At 35.5% G+C, this 24,308-nt stretch overlaps 1 protein-coding gene across 19 annotated transcripts in view; it reads left to right on the top strand.

The window, feature by feature from the left end:
- The window catches only part of MYCBP2 (MYC binding protein 2), a 174,040-nt gene that overhangs the window by 138,350 nt on the left and 11,382 nt on the right, over nucleotides 1-24,308 (top strand). For 12 of the 19 annotated variants that reach the window (XM_068182394.1, XM_068182389.1, XM_068182405.1 and 9 more), the window contains 19 exons: nucleotides 2,476-2,577; nucleotides 5,293-6,936; nucleotides 7,856-8,025; nucleotides 8,750-8,994; nucleotides 9,656-9,823; nucleotides 11,493-11,650; nucleotides 12,062-12,261; nucleotides 12,541-12,690; nucleotides 13,778-13,938; nucleotides 14,534-14,690; nucleotides 15,304-15,528; nucleotides 16,140-16,205; nucleotides 17,423-17,662; nucleotides 17,802-17,900; nucleotides 18,507-18,587; nucleotides 19,190-19,456; nucleotides 20,808-21,091; nucleotides 21,222-21,318; nucleotides 23,142-23,261. In XM_068182394.1, coding sequence (XP_068038495.1) covers nucleotides 2,476-2,577; nucleotides 5,293-6,936; nucleotides 7,856-8,025; nucleotides 8,750-8,994; nucleotides 9,656-9,823; nucleotides 11,493-11,650; nucleotides 12,062-12,261; nucleotides 12,541-12,690; nucleotides 13,778-13,938; nucleotides 14,534-14,690; nucleotides 15,304-15,528; nucleotides 16,140-16,205; nucleotides 17,423-17,662; nucleotides 17,802-17,900; nucleotides 18,507-18,587; nucleotides 19,190-19,456; nucleotides 20,808-21,091; nucleotides 21,222-21,318; nucleotides 23,142-23,261 — 4,634 coding nt within the window. The remainder of the gene's footprint in view (nucleotides 1-2,475; nucleotides 2,578-5,292; nucleotides 6,937-7,855; nucleotides 8,026-8,749; nucleotides 8,995-9,655; nucleotides 9,824-11,492; nucleotides 11,651-12,061; nucleotides 12,262-12,540; nucleotides 12,691-13,777; nucleotides 13,939-14,533; nucleotides 14,691-15,303; nucleotides 15,529-16,139; nucleotides 16,206-17,422; nucleotides 17,663-17,801; nucleotides 17,901-18,506; nucleotides 18,588-19,189; nucleotides 19,457-20,807; nucleotides 21,092-21,221; nucleotides 21,319-23,141; nucleotides 23,262-24,308) is intronic. The other 7 variants (XM_068182403.1, XM_068182393.1, XM_068182396.1 and 4 more) reach the window with 3 other exon arrangements.

Raw genomic sequence — 24,308 nt, 5'->3', positions numbered from 1 at the left:
AGGTGTTTTTATTAGAACTAATTTTCTCATATCACATCTTCAAAAGTTGTAGTTAAAAATTAGAAGAACATAAAATTATTTTTTTAATCTACCTTTCCAGCACAGGAGCACTTCTTTCAGTTAATAGACTTAAGTAGCTCAAGTGTTAGTGTTCCAAACCCCACCACTGGTATAGAATATTGCCAATATTTTTCTCATTATACCATATTTCAGCTTTTGCTGTAATTCATTCACTCATACCCCTACTTTAACCATACTAAATACATTTTTATTTTTTAATATTCAAATTTTTTTTAACTTCATTGCATTCTTTGATTAATGGAAAAATAATTTCTAAAGCAAGTCCTAGTCCTGCTGTTAGTATGGCATTTGGCATTTTCAGGAGGTGATGAAGGATATATTGATTGCAATGCTTGAGGAAATTCAGCTAACCCCTGTGTTGTAGTTTCCATGTCAGTAAAAGCGAGTGAAAAAAGAATACATGGTTTTTAAGAGGCATCCATTGCTTAGGCAGCACAGCAAAGGCAGGTCAGTGCTTTCCTTCATCGTGATGCAGAAAAGCACTGGCATTTCAGAAGGAACTTGACCTTAACTCCATTTTACATGATTGTTACAGGGTTTGTTTAAAGGAGACTCACATGAACCAGTTAGTGGTATGTCTTGCTTCCTAGGTTTCCTCCGAGGAAGTAGGCACTGCATCCTGCCATAGAAATTGAATTGCCTCTTATGTCTCCGTATTGGGTAGCTTTTCAAGCTGGAGCTGTTTCCATGTTGAAGGAAAGAGGCTGACTAAAGGCATGTTGTCACATTTGAATGGTTCATGAGACAGCCTTTCCTGCCTTGTATTTCAAGTCTTTGTAGTCTTTGAGGATGTTTCAGTAAGAGGGAGTCCTGATCAAAATGTTGGTCCCTGAGGCTGTCCAGTTATCCTGGATATACATAGATTGTCATACTGTTGGACCCACAGTCTCCTGAAATCATTCAGTGCTAGGTTACAGTATTATAAAATGTTAGTGTTCTCAGAGACAGTGAAAGAATGAAGTATAAATGTACATTCATGAAAGTGGATTTTGTAAAGATTTTCCTTTAATTATTCATAGGGTGGGATGCTGGTGTATCAAATTGACATTTTTAGGTTTGCTGCTACTGCTGTTTTGTGCTTCGAGGGTTTAAAAATTGACTGAGTGACATCCTGTTGCTCAGAAGCTATGTAGCTGCTATTGGATCTCTCCAAATCATTTGTAGATAAAAATGGTGTTAAATCTGTGTTAATATAGTGTTGAGAAATCAAGGATTAATTTCTTTTTTAAAGAATTAAATTCTTACTTCAAATGTATGGACACCTTCTCATTGTAGGGTTTCTAGAGCCATAGCTCATTGCATGAGAAGGTATTGCAATAAAGTATTGCAAGCCTGCATAAGATAGCAGGTTTGGTAAGTTGATGTGTGCAACTTGGTAAATGTAGTACCAGAACAAAAACATGTTTTAAACAGTGTAGGAATTGAAATAATTTATTTTCAATACAACTGCCCTACTCCTTTTGTACAAAAGGATGTATCGAAAACAGTATCTTCTAATATACACATTTTCTTTACAATTATTACTTCAGTAAGAATTTTCCTTTTTTTTTTCCCCAAAGGAAGGAATAGGACTTAAAATTAAAACCAGGAAAAATTTAAAAATTGACTTATAGTCTGAAATGAAAAGTCCCTGTTATTTCTCTCCAAGATTCATTTTTGTAGACTTGTACTTCTAACAGATTTGGTGTCAGTTGACTCTACTGAAATTATCTTGGATGACATCAGAATTTTTCTTAAATCAAAATTATTTTTAAGAGCTGATACAGGTTTGGTTTTTTTTTAATCTATATACTGTTTGGTAGGCATTCATCTACTGCTAGTTATGTTTCTTGTATTGAGGAACTCCACATTACATAAGTGAAGTTTTTCAAAACATTACATTATTGAGGTGCAATCACTTTTGAAAACAGAGTTTTGGTTTGTTTAATGTATTTTTTTTTCATTCTTTCCAGAGATTAAAAGACTCCAAAACTAAATTAGTTGTTCTCTAATTTTCACTAAAGAATGTGTAAATTGATCATCTGGAAAGCCATATTGAAGTTCTAAATAATGAATTTCTGAATTTACAGATTAAATGTTAACATCTCAAACACAGGTTCAGTTCAAAACTAGACACTGCTGGTTTTTATAATAAGCCATAAATGTCATTGGCTAGCCCCCGTATATTACATTTTTAGATCCTAGAAACTAAGATTGAAATTGCAGCTTTTTTAGATCAAGGAAGCTGGTCTACTACATTCTACTACAAGCTGTTGTCTGTCATTTATAACTAATGTAGGAATCCAAACACTCAATACATTACAAAGAAGATGCATATCATTTGAAATGCTTGTTTTTATCTTTGCTGCTTTTCCATTGAATCTGTGCTGCTTCTGTGCAACTGTTTTCCACTAGAAACTCCATCCTGCTGCCTTGCTTCTCGTGAGCGTATTTACAAAACTAGTGATGTAGCTGGGCCTGCCTCTGCTATTTCATCTCTCTCTCACAAACTGAAGGGTGGGTATGCATGCCAACATAGCAAGGTTATTCAGATTTTTTACCTGCAAACTGTTTTGGGTTTGGTTTTCTTTCCCCTTCTATTCATTTTCATTTCATTCGTGTAAGAAAATAGTGTTTTGAAAGCAAATATTATGGGAGCTCATCTGATGTAATCATTCAGTGTTGCCTTCCTGAGTTGCAGCAACTTCATGATACACAATCTAGCTGTCTCTGCTTTGTAAAATGGAGAGTGACTGTTAGTCTAATTACAGTTGTTTTCAAACAATAGGCAAACAAAGTGTATAAGGAGAAACAGTAAATAAAATCTGGGAATTTTTTTTTTTTTGCATACAGACAGAGCAGCTTGCTGTTTTATGCAGTTTTTCCTTTGGGAGATTTTTCTTTTTGTGCTGATACTCTGTAATGCTGCTTAAGATTATTTATCTCTATATGTGCAAATCCAAACCCTTAAAAAAAAAAAAAAAACAAGATACTTTTGTTGTTGGAAGCCATTGTTAGGCTATGCCTTTCATAAGCAGTTTTGTTCTGGAATGTTTTCCTCATTGGTATTTGCTAATCATGCATGTACTTTGAATTTGATACTTTGCTGAATGGCTTGAAGTGTTAAATGTCCTTTAAAATGATTGTCATTTTTCACTTTTTTTTTTCTTGTTTATGAGGCATTCTGTAAAGCGTTCAATCTAAAGTATTTTCTCATCTGGCAGACTGGGAAAAATGTGTATAAAAGTAATTCCAGTTTGCATTTCAGAATTTATCACAAAATAAGCATCTCAAAATAGCTCATCAGTAAAACTGGTGAATAACTAAGCTGGAGCAGTTGAAATGCTTGGACTGATATTTCCATATTTTAGCAAGAATAGTCATTTTATAAACCACTATGTACCATGTTATTTCTTGCCTTTCTATTCCACCCTCCCCCTTCCAAGAGAAAAACAATTATAGAACTTGTAAAAATAAGACAGATTAGACTCTCAAAATTTATTAGGATGATAAATACTTGCAATGTTCTTATTATATTCTATTGCTTACATTTGATGTATTATTCTTGATTATAGACACAATATTTCTTCTCTGCTCAGAAAAGTATGAACTTCTGCCATGTCTTGGGAAGGCTGAAAAAGAGTCTAACTTTCAGGCTTGTTAAATATTCCAATATAATTCATTACCTTCACTATTTTCCTGTTGTTAATTTATTGTAAGGTATTTAAATACGGAAATAACAAATAAATAATATTTTTTGTAACCTGAGGAAGCATCTTGGTTGCTAAATTTTGCTCAAAATTTTTCTAAATTTTTCTTGGTGTTTTTTTTATATTAGGAGAGATAATAGTAGGAAAAAATTGCATCTATATATTTTCTAGGGTAGAGGTAAGGGTTGATGATTGAGAACTGCATGAAGTTTCTTCAGAACCTATAATGCATAAGAACATAGATACTGATTTCACATCTTCTTATACTGAAGGTACTAAATAAAAGGTGACTGTCTATCCTATTCCCCTTAGAAATCAGGGCTTAAATTTGCCAATACTCTGATGAATTTAAAATTTATTTTTAACAAATAGTTGCTTTCTCAAAAATATGCCCAGACAAATGCAAATAACCTTTTAATATCTAGAAAAGTAAAATATCCCTAAGTACCGTGTCCTAATTCTGCAGGCTTACTAGAGAAATACTTCTCATGTTTGACTAATGAAAACCCGTTAAAATCAAAATTATTTAACTCTGCATTCAAGATTTTGCAGTAAGGATTTATGGAGAGACAGCTGTATTAACTGCTGCATTGCTTGCCAATAATTTCCATATTGCTTGGATTAATTTTCAAAATGCAATTCTACAAGAGAGACTTGGTTCACCGAAGTATCAGAAGCAAATTGCCTTAATGAGCTGCTTTTTGCATATACTTGTTTTGTGTGTACTTGTACTAAGCTACCTGTAGTTCTTATAGTTCTTTTAGTCTTACAGTTCTGTAGATTAATATATGTACAAAGTCAGTGTGCATAGGAACAATAGATTAGTGCATCAAAGTAGGAGGACATTGTTGACCAGAGTTGGTCATTTAACTTAGTGGTTGAAAAAAGTGGGTTTGTTGTTTTGGAGGGGGGTTTAAGTGTTTTGGTAGCAGAACATGTGGTAGATTTTGGACTTTAAAAAGTAGATTCCATAGATAATCTATTTGAGTCATTTTGAGCATATTTGCAAGCCTCTTGCCCAATTTGCCTTACTAACAGTGTTTACTTCCTACAATTCCTGGCTTTTGAGCATTGAAGAAAATGAATCTGGCAATACATTTGATCTGTGTGCAAGTCTCCTGTTGTAGTCAGCCTGTCACACATTGAGATAATAGATAAATAGTCCCTGGTTTCAGTTGCAACTGTGGTAAACTTATTTAACTCCTGGAGTTTCACCTAAGGATGTAAATTGTGCTTCCTTTACTAGTGTCTTGTAGAAAGAGTGAACTGTGCCTTTTGATACCTCCATAGTAGTGTTTTCTCTGTCAAAACTTCCTAACACTTGTTTCTGTGTATCTTTGGGAAAAGAAATGTATCAAAAGTATTCTAGGGGAAAAAGATCCCTTCATGTTTCCTTTCATTTTGATGTGAACAGAAGCATGTGTTTGATACTTACCTTGTGTTCAGGCCTTCAGTCTTTGTTTTGTACTATTAAGGGCGTCACTGTCAACATGTAACAATTCAATTATGAAATATTATACAGGTGACCGAATGAATTTCACAGGAGCTGCTAGACCGATTTCTCCAGCAGGAAAATCAGACATGGCATCAAAGCACAGAGCTGACTGCAGGTCACCCAAGCTTGATGTGCGAATGAACAGAGCTGCTGCCGAGCAGAAGAAGCCCAGAAATACTGATGGCTTATCAGCCAGTGAGTGCCTGATGCTGAAATCAGACGCTGCAAAGTTACGCTCAGACTCGCACAGCAGGTCTTTGTCGCCAAATCATAACACTTTGCAAACGCTAAAAACTGATGGAAGAACAACTCCTGGTCTGAGAGCTGAATCTCCAGGGCCAGGAACCCGGTCATCTTCTCCAAAGACAAAGACACTTACAGGCATTAGATCTGGTGCTAGTTCTCCACGATCCTCGTCACCCAATGACAAAACTCTACCTCAGAAACCTTCATCCCCTGTAAAAACAAAGCTTGATCCTCCTCGAGAACGCTCCAAATCAGATTCTTATACGTTAGATCCAGACACCCTTCGTAAAAAGAAAGTGCCACTAACAGAACCCTTAAGGGGGAGGTCCACTTCACCCAAACCAAAAATTACTGCAAAAGATGGAAAACCTGCGCCAGAAACTGAAAATAGAGCTCCTTCCCCTCATGTCGTACAAGAAAATCTTCACAGTGAAGTAGTTGAAGTCTGTACTTCGAGTACTTTAAAGACTGACAGCATAACAGATACCACCTGTGAAGACAACACCGAATTCAGAAGTGTGGATGATAGTTCTAATAAAGTTCATTTCAGCATTGGAAAAGCACCACTGAAGGATGAGCAAGACATGAGAGCATCTCCAAAAGTGAGCCGTAAATGTGCTGGCAGGCACACAAGACCCAAAAAGGAAAAATCTAACTTCCTTTTCAAAGGAGATGGATCAAAGCCCATAGAGCCTGCCAAGCAAGCAATGTCACCTTCTGTTGCAGAATGTGCTCGAGCCGTATTTGCCGCATTTCTTTGGCATGAAGGAATAGTTCATGATGCCATGGCATGCTCGTCTTTTTTGAAGTTTAATCCAGAACTGTCCAAAGAACATGCACCCATACGAAGCAGTCTTACTCAACAACCTGCAGAAGAAAAAGAAACCAAGTTGAAAAACAGACATTCATTGGAAATATCGTCTGCTCTTAACATGTTCAACATCTCACCTCACGGACCAGATATATCTAAAATGGGTAGCATCAATAAAAACAAAGTCCTCTCAATGTTAAAAGAACCACCTCTGCATGAAAAGTGTGAGGATGGAAAAACTGAAACTACCTCCTTTGAAACATCCAGTCATCACACAATGAAATCCAAGTCTCCTCTTCCATTAACACTGCAGCACTTAGTAGCTTTCTGGGAAGATATTTCTTTAGCAACTATTAAAGCAGCTTCCCAAAACATGATTTTTCCAAGTCCTGGTTCTTGTGCAGTGTTAAAGAAGAAGGAAAGTGACAAAGATAACAAGAAAGCCAAAAAGGAGAAAAAGAAAAAAGAAAAGGTTGAGGCTAGGCCAAGAGGAAATCTTTTTGGTGAGATGGCCCAGCTTGCAGTGGGAGGACCTGAAAAAGATACCATCTGTGAGTTGTGTGGAGAATCCCACCCATATCCAGTGACTTACCACATGAGACAAGCTCATCCAGGTAAGACTCCATGTTTTTAATTCCCCTGTCCATCCATAAAGTATATTTCACACACATGCTTTGGTGTTAGTTGCTGTTACGAAAATGTCAGCGCTATGCTTTCTGTTATATACACTAAATTAAAAGTTATGCTTGCATACAGATCAGTTGCACATATTTGTGTATAATTTTAAGTAGTTGGGGATCTAAAGTTTCAAAGTTGTTTGAAACAAAGTCAAAATAATGCTCTGACTTTACAGTAGCTCTTCAAAAACATGCCATGTTTTACATGTTAGGATTTGAAACTGTGTTGAGAATATTGAAAATAAAAAATGAGATTGGTTGGTTAGAGTTTCTACATTGACAGAAGTTTTCTATTACTCTCCTGCTGTGAAGAGTAGGAAACGTCTGTCTGCTGTGTCAGTACTGGGTATCAGTGACTCAATATTTTTGATGTACTTGTTGGTCTGTGCTTTTATTTTAGCTCTGTGTGTGCAAAGTTAAAGTTCTGAATCTTTCTGAGAAACTCTAATCAACAAAAGAATACCCTCCGTTCCCTCTTAAGCTTTGTTAGCTAGGAGGCGAGATTTTTGTGTTTGTTAAATTACAGATATTGTTGGCTAACTTAAAATACTGACCTTAACCATAACTTAGCTGTCTGAATAGGGAGCTCTTCATGCTTCAGACAAGTTCTTTACAAAACTTGAAAACTTACATTTGTAGTGCATTTGTATTCTTTAGACACTGGTGGGACACATGGACAAGAATGGACAAGAACCTTGTTTTGTAACCAATTTAGACATACAGAAAAGTAGAAAATTAGGCCAGGAAAAGACAAGCATCTTCCTTTCTCCCCTCTTCCTCCCTCTTTTACAGCAATAAATAATAGAATAAGAATCCTGCTTTTGAAATCAGATGTTCTCACCTTTCCCCCATGTAGGTTGTGGGCGCTATGCAGGTGGCCAAGGTTACAACAGCATTGGGCACTTCTGTGGAGGATGGGCTGGGAATTGTGGTGACGGTGGCATTGGAGGGAGCACGTGGTATTTGGTGTGCGATCGATGCAGAGAAAAGTATCTCCGTGAAAAGCAAGCAGCAGCAAGAGAGAAGGTATTTTCAGCTCATACCTTTAACTTTCTATCTGCTTAATAGTGCTGTGTTCACAACTTGAAAAGAAGGGCTAATTTAAGAAATTTGGAATTTGATAATTTGGGAATATCATCTTATCCTCATTGTTAGGTTTAAAATCATGAAATAGAAACTTTGCTGGCTTCTGACTGGTTTTCTTCCCTTCAGATGACAGTGTTCTCAAATTTTTAAAGTAATTCTATTTTTTATCCCAATATAACCACAGGATTGAATGTAATAATTTTGTTAAGTATCTGTCAGTTTATTTAATTTTGAATGGTTTTATTTGTTTGCTAAAATGAGTGCTGTTTTAACTTCACATTCTAGTTTCTTTAATGATCCAGATGTTTGCATACAAGATGCCACTAGAGTAGTTTTGGATGGGAATAGTACAAAAGGTGTTTTTCTTGTACTGGTTTTCAAGGACTAATTGCAAAATCTTGCTCAAAGTATGCAAATATGTTGTTGTTAATGATGCTAATTCAACTTTTTTTAAACTAAACTTTTTGAAACTTTTTGCACACAAAAGTAATCCTGAGGCAAATGTCTAAACTATCAGCTGTTCATTAAATGTTTGCAAAGAATAGAAATGTGTTTTGTCATAGAAGGTATTTTGCAACAGATAGAATTAAGCAGCTGTATTATGAGCTAGGTTGCCAGGTTTTCCTGTGGTGAATTTAATTATGCCGTATTTAAATTTATCTAGATTAAACAATCTAGGAGAAAACCAATGCAAGTTAAGACACCTCGTGCCTTGCCAACTATGGAAGCTCATCAAGTGATTAAAGCCAATGCACTGTATTTACTGTCACTGAGTAGTGCTGCTGAGCCCAGTATCCTCTGCTATAACCCTGCAAAAGCATTCCAATCTCAACTTCCCAGTCTCAAAGAAGGAATTTCTGAAGACTTCCCCATCAAGATGCCATGTCTCTATCTGCAGACATTAGCAAGGTAATTAAAGGATGTGTATGATATTGATTTTAACGTTCATTTATGTAGAGTATTGGATAAAAATGTATGTGTAAACTAAAGCTTACATAGAGAAAGACATATTTTCCATATTCTTCATTGTTTTTTCCTTCTGTTTTGATCCATGATCTTGTTCAGTCTTTTAGATTGTATTTTCTACTACAGTAGTATGCCTTAAGTAGCTCTCAGATGCTGAATATTTTATAACAGTTCAGTTTCTGTCCAAAGAATTCAGAATTTCCCAAACAGTTTAACTTGATGTGTTAATAGCAGACATATGTGCTACTTTGTCCTCTTCACAGTTAAAAATTGTAAAAAGGAGACCGAAGACTTGTGCTTTCTTAGTAATTCTAAGTAAATTTCACTGTAGTGTCTCATGTATGTTGGGTAGACTTCTGGACCTAAAATAGATTCTGGAAATACCTGATGAAAATACTAGAAGATAGAAAAGGGTAATCCCCACTACCTGTTTTTGAGAATGCCACTGTATCTTCCATGAACACTTCAAACTCACAACCAGCTTAAAAGCATTAATAGGTGAAGAGTACGTGAATGGCACTGGCTGGCAAAGTGTTTATGTGTATATGTGTGTTTCAGCAAGTTTTAATATTTAATCCTAATTTTAAAATCTCATTTGGTGTAGACATCATCATGAAAATTTTGTTGGGTACCAGGATGACAACCTGTTCCAGGATGAGATGAGATACTTGCGTTCAACTTCAGTACCTGCACCGTACATCTCCGTTACTCCTGACGCAAGCCCGAATGTCTTTGAAGAGCCAGAGAGTAACATGAAATCTATGCCCCCAAGGTACTTCCTTGTAATTCTAGGTACTACATAAAAATGTCAAAGCAGTAGCATAACACCAATTAAAAAAAAAAAATGAAAACATTGCTGCAGTTAAGAAGCTAAAGGATTAGATCAGTTTCTGAAATGGCAGCCTAAAAGCTAAAAGCATATGAAGCTGTAGTTAGGAAATTTTCAGTGAATCATAGCGTATCAGGTATATTTTCAACTGTTAGCAGTGAAATATGTTTGAATATGTAAATATGCAGGGAATATACAAATCAGAACTGAAACTTTTTACTGTACTTCAATTACTTCTCTCTAGAAAGATACTGGGTTTACAACCCAAATACAAAAAAAAATTGTTCAGTTGGTAAGGACTCTTAGCATACAGGGAAATTTATCCATAGCCTCTAGTTCAGGTCTGCTTATTTCCCCATAGAGAAAAATTCTCCAGAATCTGCAGAACGGAAAAAGTGATCTAAAGATCAATAATCCAAGGACTGAAACTGCTGCAAACTCTTTGAAAATGTAGCAGGTTTTTTTTTACTCTATATCTGTTCTTTACCACAACTGATTGAGTGCAGATTAATGGGCTTTTTGAAAGGAAGCAGCTGTTCTCCTTTCAGGATTTTATTTGAAGGGAAGTTTGAACAGGAGGAAATTTTATTACATTACACTTTTCAAAGCAGAGGTTGCTGCTTTGTTCTGTGGGGCATATAAATGTCACTGAAGAAATAACAATGCTGTCTGGGACCCAGAGTGCTAGATGGTTTCTGTCAGGTTAAGCCACTTTCTTGTCATGTTATGTTTACTGTGATCTAATTCAAGCAGGTATAAAAATTTTTGTTTCACCAGAGAAAAAATGGCTCTTACTATTAATAATTGTCCAGAATCTTCTTAGATGCTCCGTGTTTTCAGATGTCAGTGATTCCTCATATAATAGTGAGGATGTAATGCAGGAGAAAATTTGCTTTTAATCTGTTTTTATCTCAATTTGTTGTATTTCATACCAACTGCACAGATAGTTTATTGGAATACTACAATCTATAATGTAGTCTTTTCAGAAATAGAACTTTTCTAACAAAACTCCTTAAGAGTGCATCGTATTGGTATATTCCTTTATTAAAACTGTGGACACCATGGTCTCCTGAGGCCTATAGGGACAGCATAAGCTGGGAGTCCTTCTGCAGACTGTAAGAAGTCCACTGAAGGTAAGGAATAAAACATGTCAGAGGTATAGCTCTAGCAATTCAAATTTGACTTTAAGGCGAATGATGTTAGAAACTATTACTTCACGTAAAGTTCTAAATTTCAGTTGGCTTGCGTATTAAAAATTCACTTCATAGATGTTTTCACATGCATTCTCAGGAGAAGTTTGGTCTGAAACTTCAAATTAGGCATGATCTGAATGTATGTATTTCTCTAAAAGAAATACCTAAATTCTTGGAACTCATGTTCATCATTACATTTGTTTATAAAGCACTTGCATGCTTTTTCTCCATGTGTATTTCTAATATGTGCTCCTTCTTTTCCAGCATTTAAACAGTTCTTAGGTACATAAGACAAAGTTTCATGCAGTAGTAACATTGTGATTATGAATTGCATGTATCCTTATTAATTATTGGTGTATAGTTCAGATACACTCTGTACACTTGTTAATGGGTGTATTACTTCACTGATTTCTTCGTAGTTTGGAAACCAGTCCAATCACAGATACAGATCTTGCAAAGCGCACAGTCTTTCAAAGATCATACTCAGTTGTTGCATCAGAATATGACAAACAGCACTCAATTTTGCCAGCACGTGTAAAAGCAATCCCCAGGAGACGAGTCAACAGTGGAGATGCAGGTAAGAGCACAGATATCAGAAGCAGGGAAAAATTATTCAAGGATTTGCAATTCTTCTTGGAAATGTAGGCAAATATATTTTTAATAAAAACTTGTAGTGACTTTTTAGTTATAAAACAAAATACCAGCAAGCATTAGGTGTTTGGTAATCAGCACAGAATTAATCTAAAATTGGATTAGAATTTACTGTAATTCTAAAATTTGTGGTGAATCTTCTGTGCCTGATTTAAAAGTTAAGGTGGTATTTTCTTTCTCAGTTGAAACATCATTTTTCTGTATTGCTTTTTTAATGTGGTTTTTGCTCAGAAAAATCAATTCTGAAAGTGCTTTATTACTTTTCATTTTTACTGTGGCTATAAAATTGAAATGCACAAGGAATCTAATGTATGCATATTTTTATGCTTTTGAATAGAAGTGGGGTCCTCTCTCCTGAGACATCCATCTCCTGAACTTTCTCGGTTAATCTCCGCCCACAGCTCTCTTTCCAAAGGAGAGAGAAATTTCCAGTGGCCAGTATTGGCATTTGTAATCCAGCATCATGATCTGGAAGGACTTGAAATAGCGATGAAACAAGCCTTACGGAAATCTGCTTGCAGAGTCTTTGCCATGGAGGTATTCATGTACTGATGGCTTTTGTGGGATTAAAATAAGGTGGTTGTAAATTCTGCCTTGGAAATTTTTTTTAAGATTATACCATGTTTGCTGTAATATAATTGTCATTTTAATAAACTGTTTCAGCTACAGAGCAATAACAACTTACTTGAAGACTTTTGCATTATTATTTGTCTGTCCAAATCATCAGTGCACCTCCTTCAATAAATGGTTTAGGAAATGGTTTTACTCCAGGTTTGCTTAACCAGTTGGTAACTCCTTGTATGTAATTTGTTTTAGGCCTTCAACTGGCTTCTTTGTAATGTCATTCAAACAACTTCTCTTCATGATATTTTATGGCATTTTGTGGCTTCCCTGACTCCTGCACCTGTAGAGCCTGAAGAAGAAGAGGATGAAGAAAATAAATCAAATAAAGAAAATGCAGAACAAGTAAGTGATTTTGTATGCCAATTAGAAATGCTTCCATGTGAAAAAACCAAATTCCTTAATCCTCCCTCTGTGAAACAAAACCTTAAATTGTACTTGAATTCATTTTGTAGACATAGATTAATTTTTCTTTTGAATCATCACTCTCTATGTGCTGATGAATCACGAGGTCTTCTAAAGCATTATTTTTTAGTATTCTTGGGAAATAGGAAAGTAAAAAATGTGCAAGCACATTGCTAATCTATTAAAAAAATAACCATTAGCTTTTTATTCTTCCTTTGCCCAGTGACGAGAGAGAAGAGAAAATATTTTTAGAAAAGCTTTGTGGTTTGGTTTACTATGTCTTTCAGTGTTCTAAGAAAAGTCCATAGTTAATTATAAAAACACATAGTTAACTTAAGTACTGCTGTGTATGTGTATATAAATAACTAAGTAAGTAAATATTTGTGCACTGGGTATACTTAATCTGATGATTTAAGAAAAACCTATAGTTCTGAAAATGGTATAGTCTAACATCTCATACTTCCAAAAGATAGTTTCATATAATCTCTTCTAGACTTAGCTCTGATTCAAAACATTATCATGTCCACAATGAACAGCTCAAAAAAAATTATGCTAGTGTTGTCAATAACTCAGAATAATCTTTATCACTTCATATCTAATCCAGTTTTGAAATTAGTTGTTCTGAAATTAGTCTTTTCAGCAGTGTAACCTGGTACACTGCTTTTCTGATACTGACGCACCTAAACTAAGAGTTATTGTTTTCACAGCTCTAATGAAATGCAGCAACTGATAACATCAGCTTAGTTATCGAGTTTGCTATGGGTGGATTTTGCTGCTCAGATAAAGTTGGTTTCAACTGCTGGAATATGTTATTTATTCCTGGTTTGTTTCTTTGTTTTCAAATTATTGCCATATAATGTTTCACATCTTTAAATCATGGAAAATATGTGGCAGTATACAATACACTTCCCAAATTCCCTGTTTGAGGCTCATGTGTAACTTACTGTAAAAATTCTCTGGCATAATTTATTTACTTAATCTTTTGTCTCAGAAAGTCTGATAATACACAAATTGCTTTGCTGTGTAGGAGAAAGACACACGAGTGTGTGAACACCCTCTGTCGGATATAGTGATCGCTGGGGAGGCTGCTCACCCCTTACCCCACACTTTCCATCGCCTTCTTCAGACAATCTCTGATCTTATGATGTCTCTTCCCAGTGGTAGTGCATTACAGCAAATGGCCTTAAGGTAAGCACAAATCAAGAAAATTCTTGAAAAGGCTGGAAATGTTGTAGAATTACAGGTTAAAAGATTTTGCAATGTAAATAGAAAACTTTGTACAAGAAGGAGCACGTCTATCCTTACCACTAGGAAGGAGATATATAGAAGACAGTTAAGTGTTTATACATATAAATAATAGTATAAAAGGCTTTGTAGAGAGGAATGTACTTTCTTTTAAATTCTATATTGTGTCCACTATGAAAAAGAAAACATCTAACAGAATAATACGGAAGGATCTCTGTGTATGTGCATGGATTTTTAGTGCCCTTTGCTCAGAAATCTGTCACTTGGATACTATCTTTAAACTTTAAGATTTTTTTCTGTGTATTTGTCTCAAAGACAATGAGTAATAATGGTTGTGTTTACTACTAAAATTCTGAGATAAGTTTATTCCTGCTTTTTTCAAAATGCTGCACTAGAAACACTTGAGATCCTGCAAAATTTGAAGTTACATGTTTATAGAAAATACTTTGAGAAACAAAAACGTGATTAATGTTTTCATGGGTAAGTGATGTCTTTTGCCAACATTCAAAATTTCTAAGTCAACTAAACATGTTTTCAGGTGCTGGAGTCTTAAATTCAAACAATCTGATCACCAGTTCCTGCACCAGAGCAATGTTTTTCATCATATCAACAATATTTTGTCTAAATCTGATGATGGAGATAGCGAAGAGAGTTTTAGCATCAGCGTTCAGTCTGGTTTTGAAGTCATGAATCAGGCAAGTATTACAGCTCTGGCTCAGAAGCAGAGATCATTTGTGATCAATCTGTACTTCCGATGATGATTCTCTTTAAATTAAAAGATTCCTTATTGCAGTGTTATATTTCCTTGAGCATATCTCAATTTAGGAACTTGTCCCTGCTATTTAGGCTCTCATATTTGGTTTTAGAGGTTCAAATATTGACCCTTAGCCTGTATTTCACTCAAACCTAAGTTTTGGAGCAGTGCTTGTGTGTGCTTGTTTGTAAGTGAAGTTTTTGGGGAATATCTTGGAGTTGGTTAAATTTTAAATATTGCATACTTCCAGTTATTCTTTGCTTACATCTTTTTCCTTCCGTTATTCTGATGAAAATTAATACTTCTGTTTAATATTTTTGAAGTTTTTTCTTCCATTTACTAATATATTTAGGCATTTGCTAATATATTCCACTCTTAGCTATTTATGTTTCCTTTGGCTTAAAGGAATGACTATTTTGAATCAATAAAGGACAAATTTCTTGGAGAGCACATTCATCAAAACAGAAATGTCTGTGTGGTTTTAAAAATTGTAAATCATTACTCTATTTGGGCTTACTCTCAAGTATTTTAAAAATTCCCGTTTGTTTTCACAGGAACTGTGTATAGTCGTTTGTCTGAAAGACCTAACCAGCATTGTTGACATTAAAACATCAAGCCGACCTGCCATGATTGGTAGTTTAACAGATGGGTCTACAGAAACGTTCTGGGAGTCGGGAGATGAGGACAAAAACAAAACTAAAAACATCACAATCAACTGTGTAAAAGGAATCAATGCACGTTACGTTTGCGTTCATGTAGACAATTCCAGAGATCTTGGGGTAAGAGGAAAATAGAACTCTCTCTCATTCAAGGTGCATAGACCAAGCTGTATGTGTTTATCAGTGAAGAAGCACTATTTTCTTTGTCAGTTGGTAATTCTAATGCAGAAGTTCACATTTCAAAGTGAAGTTTCTAAGTCCTGTGATTTAGAAAGCATGAACTGTTATGATCAGACCAATCTGTCTGAATTTGCAGTTGCATAAAACTGAAACTAGGAAACTTAATTCCTAGTGGCATGTTCTATTTCATACACATTTTCAATCATTTAAATATTTTAAGTTACTTTTCTTGCTCATGGTTTCTGCAGAAGCATTGAAATAAGGAGCTGTCATAAAATCCAAATTTTCTAGACTTTTTATATTCTTTTTTATTGATCTGTACAGTAATGTTACTTATATATCTGTATTTCGACTACAGCTTTTAATACAAAGAGCAGACTGTGTCAGAGAGCTGTATTTTGGAATTGTTTGTCCGTGCTTTTGATCACAGGGGTTTTTTTTTGTAATGAAGCAATTTTTCTCCTTTATGTATGTGCACTCTTAATACAGAAGAAGTAGTCAGAACTGTCTCAGTTGAAGTTTTGCATTCTTATTTTGCTTGTTTGTTGCAGAACAAAGTGACCTCCATGACCTTCCTAACTGGCAAGGCAGTAGAAGATCTCTGCAGAATAAAGCAGGTAAACATTTTACCAGTTGACATAGAAAAATTGCTGTCATATTTTGTGCACATACCAGAGATTTTTCTGAGCAAATAATTTCCATTTTTTACAGTAGATAAATTACTCTGCAAATACCAGACATCATAATAAGCCTTGCAAAATACTGTTTTAGTAATGATAGAATTCAGTTTTGTATACTGCCTGTTGATCAAGCTTTTACTTTTCTACTGAAACAGAACAGGGTTATGTAAAATGTTCCTTAGATTAATTTAGTTTTGATTACTATATGGCAACTTATCCTTTCAGCTGAAGAAGGTTTCCCAAAAAATCTCCCAGAAGACAGGCAGGAACTGACTCAGCTTTGCTTCCTCCTTTGCTCTGACGTTTTCCCAACAGTTTTTTACCTTCCAGCACACCCACATACTGTATCCTGTCTCATGGTATTAAAAAAAAAGTTAGCATTGTCTGCTGCAGCACATTGTCAATGCAGACACTGAGAATTAATGTAGAAATGGGAAAGAACAAATATTAGCTTGATTATAAATGAGCCCGTGGATAGGAGAGAGGGCTCGCTTGGCTCAGGGCTTGGGTTTCTCTGAGTAGTGATGTGAGGCACTGCAGCCTATCAGTGCTTGGTTTCCAGTAGTGACACTGCAGTTTCATATGAACTATATGATTCCATATAGCATTATTTATGTTCTTTTTTTAAAATAGTATTTATTTTAAAATACACTTAATTTGGTACAGTTCATCTCCCTTTTTTACAGTTAAGTCCTGCATGTCTTGGTGTAAGTGTAGCAAATCCTGACTTCCACAGAGTAACAATTTCTTTGGCAGGGGTTTGTGTGAATAATGATGAAATAATGTATGAAATTATAATTGTGTGTCATATTTTCAGTTAAATTATAGAGGCTGGTTTTTTCTTTTTTCATAAAAGTAGTGACCAAATATTAGTTTTTAGAGTTGTTTCTTTAATATATGAACTTTTGCTTTGAGGATTAGAGATAGGCCACTGTTTCTTATCAGGTTTAAAACAGATAAAACATAAATGGCTAAATGTCACTTTTTAATCTGAACTCAGAGGGTTGAATATTTTTTTAATTAAACATATGTCTTACTGCTTAGGTTGAGATTTTCATTACAAGCACAGTATTTGTTATAGTGATATATATGATGATAAGTGACTTTTTGTTTGATGTAATGTCAGTTTCCACCTTTATATTCCTCTTTAATAGGTAGACTTGGATTCAAGACATATTGGCTGGGTAACAAGTGAGCTTCCTGGGGGTGATAATCACATCATCAAAATTGAATTGAAGGGTCCAGAGAACACACTAAGAGTTCGACAAGTAAAAATTCTTGGATGGAAGGATGGTGAAAGCATTAAAATAGCAGGCCAGATTTCTGCAAGTGTGGCTCAACAAAGAAACTGTGAATCTGAGACACTGCGAGTATTCCGACTTATAACATCCCAGGTGGGATTTTAATGATGTGTTATACAGTGAAAGTTATTATGAATTGTAGACTTTAAGTGCTTTATGTTTTAATGGAAAATGTCACATCTGCACCAAGTTTATCTTTGAGATACGCTAATTATCATTGTCTTTCTTCCAGGTATTTGGAAAACTTATCTCTGGAGATGCTGAGCCAACCCCAGAACAAGAAGAAAAAGCACTGTTGTCATCCCCTGAAGGAGAAGAAAAAGTACACAATGTATTTATTTGTATTCTATCAATAATACTTTGCTGAAAATAATTAGCCAGGATGATTTTCAGTATTTGTTCATTTCTTATGGTGCTTAATTTTTAGACGAAAACAGAAGTAAAATGTCACAATTGCTTATTTTTAATATATCATAGTGTATTTTTAATAGTGAACCATAGTGTCTTTTTTTAAGTAAATGATAACTGAGGCGTATGCATTTAATGGAAACACTATAGGAATGGTGATGCTAATGATGCCTACAATTATAGAAGTACTTAACACCTGTAGTAATGGTCAGCCTGAAAGTCCTGGCCATTATCTTTTGCCTCAAGAGAGGCTCTGTTAATATGTAGAGGAAAAGTATGTAGAAACTGCACTCCACTTGTTTTGCCTATTATTTCCTTTGATGCTTCAATTCTTCTTACAAAGAGAAAGTTAATACATTGAAGAGATACTTATTAAGCGTAGTTAAATTGATCTTGGTTATATACCTTCCTGTGAAAAAAGCTACTAACTTATAAAACAGTTTGTTGATACATTGCATGTTAATTGCTGCAGTAATTAGGAAGTGTTCTCGAAACTTTTGATCTAATGTTAAATATGCTTTTTATGAAGGCAACATCAGATGCAGACCTGAAGGAGCACATGGTAGGGATCATATTCAGCCGGAGCAAACTGACAAATTTGCAGAAACAGGTTTGTTCCTTTTGAAATTGTTTGAGGATTAAATATTGGTATCTTGTAAGAAATAAGCTCAATTTCCGTGTATATTGCTATGAAGATTTTTACAGCAGTAGAGCTGTTGATTAATTTTAAAATTTTTTGGTTTAGTAAGTTAAGCAGAATCTACTCTTCTGTCACTCAGCAAACATAGTGGTCTCCTAAAAATGCCTTTTACCATGTTGTTGTTCCTAAAATTTTTCTAAGCTTTCTGATTATTAAACTGAACAAGAGACTATTTTAATAAGTACTTTTTACTTGTGTGTGTTGAGTAAATGTATTTCTTAGGTGGTTTATGTGGAGTGGATTTTTTGGCCTGAATTCTATGCAAAAAGTAAATTAAAAGGCAGGATCTGAAATAAAATAAAAAGTAATTTCAATTAAATTTTCTAGAACGATGATGAGCAAATTCAACATTCTATTCTTCATTTGAATTTATGCTAAAAAGTAACTTAAATGCAGGCCAAATTTCACAGGTTTCCTATTTTAACCATATTTGTGAAGGTATCTCAACCACAACATTTTGCACTTGCTAAAAGTGTTTAAGAGCTGCTGTGCATTTGGCTTCTGTTTGGCAGGTGTGTGCCCACATCGTGCAGGCCATACGGATGGAGGCGACGCGCGTGCGTGAGGAGTGGGAGCACGCCATCTCCAGCAAGGAGAACGCCAACTCGCAGCCCAGCGACGAGGACGCCTCCTCGGACGCCTACTGCTTCGAGCTGCTCTCCATGGTCCTGGCGCTCAGCGGCTCCAACGTGGGCCGCCAGTACCTGGCCCAGCAGCTCACTCTGCTCCAGGACCTCTTCTCCCTGCTACACACAGCTTCTCCCAGGGTGCAGAGGCAGGTCAGTGCTGACCGCTCCTCCAATGTCTTGGTATTGCTGGAAAAGTGTCTTCAGAATCCTAAAATCATGTGCTTGAAAGAAGTACGGAATTTCTTTTGGGAATTGAAGTGCCAGGTTTCAGGGTGCTTCTTTTTTTTAATGATTAGAGCGTGGTAGAAATGTCTGTCAGATGAACAGCACAGTGGTTTTCAGTATTTCCTGTTATGTGAATATAATGCCCATGTAGCCTGTGTAGGCAAGATGAGAATTTTTTAATTACCAGAGTCTGTTATGGCATGAGTCCTTAGTATCTGTGTCTTACACTCAGGCTCTAAGTGTAGTAGTGTGGAACTAGACAGCTCCTTTCTACTCTTGGTATCCTCAGGATGAGTTTTAATATCTGTTTCTTTCTGAATTTGAGTGTTGTCCGAGTGTATATGTAGTTATATGCACATAATGTATAACCACGTATACAGATGTTTAATAATGTTAATAATATATAAACATATAAAATATTTGCATTAGTACAATTAAAGCACTATTTTGTTGCTAGGTGCTGTGCCTTCTTCAGGTGGATTAAAAGTTTCTTTGCAGAAGTTTTTGTCTCATACTCTTTTTTTCTTCCTTTTACAATTTTTGAGCTCAACTTGGAGGCAGATACTTAGTAGTGATACATTGCAGATATGCAGTAGCTTTTCAAGAGATCATTGAGGGCTTGCAAAATTACATATGGAATGTTAAGTCCTTAAGCTTTCATCAGCTTTCATGCTGATTTGGACCGAACTTTGCATGATATGTGCAATTTCAACCCCAGTTTCACCAGTTGGTAAGGTTATATCATTTCAAGACAACTCTTGTTGGGTCCAGAGCTATTGACACAGCAAAAAAGTCCAGTTGGACTATCAAAAGGAAAAACAAAGGTGCTGGAAAAAAGTATTATAATTCTCCGTACCTCAGGCAAGTACTTTGTTTCTAGAAGTCTAAAGTGTCTCTCACAGTTCTACCACAGTTTCTGACATCTCAATAATGCATGTGAAGTGGGTGCCATGCAAGCAAATCAAAGTTGTACAAACATCTGTATCACTCTTACCCTAAGTCCAGTACAAAACATAATTTTGTTGGTATGTGGAGACTTAAGTATTGTTTGAGTGAGATCAGGTTTAGACTCTTTGGCCTTGTCTTGCTGCTTACATTAATAAACACTTCATCATAAGATAGAAATACTGCAGGATTTCTTACAGGAGTAATTAAGTACAGCTATTAGATTGACTCTGTCGAACTGAAATAAATAGTGAAGAAGAACTCTGTGATTTTGCTTGAAAACTCCAGCTGCCTTGGTAAGAACTGTGGTGTTCTGTTTTTTTTTCTCCAGGTAACATCATTACTGAGGCGTGTTTTGCCCGAGGTAACCCCCAGTCGCCTGGCAAGTATTATAGGGGTGAAGTCTCTGCCACCAGCAGATATAAGTGATATAATTCACTCAACAGAAAAAGGAGACTGGAACAAATTAGGTATCTTGGACATGTTTTTGGGATGCATTGCCAAAGCTCTCACCGTACAGCTAAAAGCCAAAGGAACTACTATCACAGGGACAGCTGGCACTACTGCAGGCAAAGGAGTTACTACAGTCACACTTCCAATGATCTTCAATTCCAGGTTTGTTTAAAAATATGTAACAAACTACAGCCTACTGTATGCTGAGTATGTACACTATTTCTTTGTGCTGGATTTTGACAAATACTAACTATTTGAGTTTATTTTATCTATTACTGTTTATCTTTTGCAGCTATATTCGGCGAGGTGAAAGTCATTGGTGGATGAAAGGGTCAACACCTACCCAGATTTCAGAGATCATCATTAAGCTCATTAAAGACATGGCAGCAGTGAGTTTCTAGCCTTTAAATGTGGATGATATGCAAATATTTCTAATAATGAAAAATACATTTTTTTATTACTTTTGTTACAGTTAGAATCAGATTGAGCTGTTAAGTGTGAATTGGCCTCAAGAAAAAAAAACCCCATACAGTTTTCTGGATAGAGTCTAGGGTTAAAAGCAGTAGCAACTGAGTTCTGATTCTGCAAAACAGAAATCCAGTTTTGAAATAAGCTTTTTAAAAGTTGTTTATACTAGAAATTTAAGAGATAAACAGTAATTGTGGGTCATTTTCTAACATTATTAACTTTAAAGTTTAATTTTTTAATCTTGAGCACTCAGAACTTCAGTTGAAAAGTAAAACTTATTTGTGAAGTAAAATAACAGCATTGTTTTCATGTAACTTTATGTAGACTTACTGTATGTATTTTCTGGTTGAGATTGACTTTTTTCAGTCACTGAAATCTACACTTATAGTTACTTATTACTTTATTTATCTGGGCTTAAATTTTCCATAGTTCTGCTTCAGACCTTTTCTTGGCAGAAAAATTGATAAAAAGTGAATCAGCTATTTTCCAGAAACAATATTGGCAAAAGAAAAAAATGTTCTGTATATGTTTCTGGAAAATGAATTTAGTTAGGAGGTTGTTTTTGTTTTCCTTAATTCTGCACCTATTTCACTGAGATGCTCTAAATGACCCAGATTTTCCTCTCTGAATAGCCTTTGAAAGGTTTTTCATTATCTTCAGAACAGAAGTCCTATTTTCTAAACCATTCACTGTTTCAAGGAGGTTCCTTCTCAAAGTTGCTGGAGCTGGATGGGAGTTCTCTCTGATTCTGACTACAAGATTTTAGAATCTCATAATTGATAAGAGTTACAATTAAAGTCTGTCTGTGTTAGAAAACTTTTTTGAAGTTTTTTAGAGTTGCTAATTATCAGCAGGGTGGCATCAGTCTAACTATCCTCTTCATAAGAGTTATAAATGTGATTCCTTTCACATAACATTTTCACCATTTGCGATGTGTAGATACCTGTATCTGAGTGAGTCACTATAGCTTCCTTTTTAGAGTCCAGTGAATCTCAATTATGTGTCACTTTTAGCATGAAGTTTAGAACTTTAGAGATATCAGTAATAATTGAAAGGTGCAGCAGCCTCTGAATCAGAAACTTGAGGGTATAAGTCAGTGCCATAGGCTCAGAATGTTAAAGATTGGAAAGTGTGCTGTGATTCTGATGTTTGCTGTGTACGCCTCTTTATTTCTTTTTAATACAGGAACTGTGGAGTCTATTCAGGAGGCTGAGCTAGGCATGTGAAGCTAATTTTTCTAGGAACCCACTGTGATCTGTGTGCTGGTCACAGTCACTTATCCATGCTCCAGCTCTGCATCTTTATTTCTCCAGAAGGGGTGGGGGACACTGTAGGAAAAGGACTTTCTGTTCTTCAAATCATATGCCCTCTACCTCTTCTAAGTTAATTATTCCAGTAGTTGTTCAGAAACAACCTCAATAAGTCACCTCAGTATTTGACGGCTAATTTTTGCCAGTTCTATCTGATTCGAAAATCAAGGCCAGGTTGGATGGGACTTTGAGGAACCTGGTCTAGTGGAAGGTGTCCATACCCATGGCAAAGGGTTGGAACTAGATGATCTTGAAGATCCCTTCCAACATAAATAATTCTGTGAAAATACCTAATTTATCAGCCATCCCCAATTTCCTCTTTTTCTGTTCTAACTTGAGGTACTAACTTAATGTTTTGTAGCTGTTCTAATTACAATTTTTGTTGCTCTTAATATTAATAAAAGCTGTGATAAATTGAGTTTCCTCTTTAACAGGGTCATCTGTCAGAAGCTTGGTCACGTGTGACAAAGAATGCTATTGCTGAAACCATCATAGCTCTGACCAAAATGGAAGAAGAGTACAGATCACCCGTGAGGTGCATTGCAACAACCAGAGTAAGAACTTCACCAAACTTAGCATTAACTTAATACTAAGTTCACTTAATGCTAAGTTCACTTAACTTCACAAACTTAGCATTTACAATGAACTTAGTTCATTGTAAATGTGCAGTAGGAGCCCATTCAAGATCCTTCTTGTATGTCAGAAATACACAAGCCAAAACTGAATTGGAATTAAATGTGCATCTTGGGAATCTCCAGAAATAATGAAGAATAAGTGTGATGCCTGTATACATTTGGGGGTTTAGTCTTGAACTAATTCTGCTTGAAGTTTGTCATACTTGCCTTACACTAAATCTGAGATTGTGTGGAAAATTGCACAATATGTATCAGCTGTCTTCTTTCAGCTCTCTAAGAAATTATTATGAGTGGTTTGACTTCTAGGTAATCAGCTGCCACATCTCAAGGCTATTATGAAAACACTCTAACAGGTGTTCTCTAGGACAATTAAGCTAAGCTTCAGTTGTGTTTGTCTCAAAAATATTTACTGAGCCCTTTATTACTGACATGGTGTAACCTGGTGGTTTTCTTTTCTTGGTCTTTACTTTGTCTATGAATCTTTTATAGAAACTAAGGTCTACTTTAACCCTAATAGATTGCTTGAAATACCAAGAAAAGCGTGTTGGTAAATCATGACATTCCTACTGTCACAGGGAGTACAGATTTTAGCTTCTCAAGCTTAATAATTACATGTAAAAGTAAAAAAAAAAAAAAAAAAAGTTTGCAGTGGTTTCAAGCATTTGACACTCATGTTGTTTTCCATCTTCAAAGGCTGTACCAGTCATTCTTTTCGTCATTTTTATTACTCATATAGTCTCTGCTTTCTGGAGGTCACAGTCTTAGGTGACCACTGGCTTCTGCTCTTATCATACAAATTAAATCAGGTCTTAGAGGAGCCCTGAATGTCAGCCCAGCCACTCCTGTGACTGAATGTAGTTCTCTCATGGAGATGTGGTGTTTTGGGGGAGAGTCCAGTAAAGTTTCTCAACAAAAACACTTTTATTCAAATCAAACGTTTGATTAAAGATTGCTCTAAAAAGCAGC

This window comes from Anomalospiza imberbis, chromosome 2, assembly GCF_031753505.1.
Source record: "Anomalospiza imberbis isolate Cuckoo-Finch-1a 21T00152 chromosome 2, ASM3175350v1, whole genome shotgun sequence".
Lineage (NCBI taxonomy): Eukaryota > Metazoa > Chordata > Aves > Passeriformes > Viduidae > Anomalospiza > Anomalospiza imberbis.
Note: the sequence above shows the minus strand (reverse complement) of the source record. Positions and strands in the feature narration are given on the sequence as shown.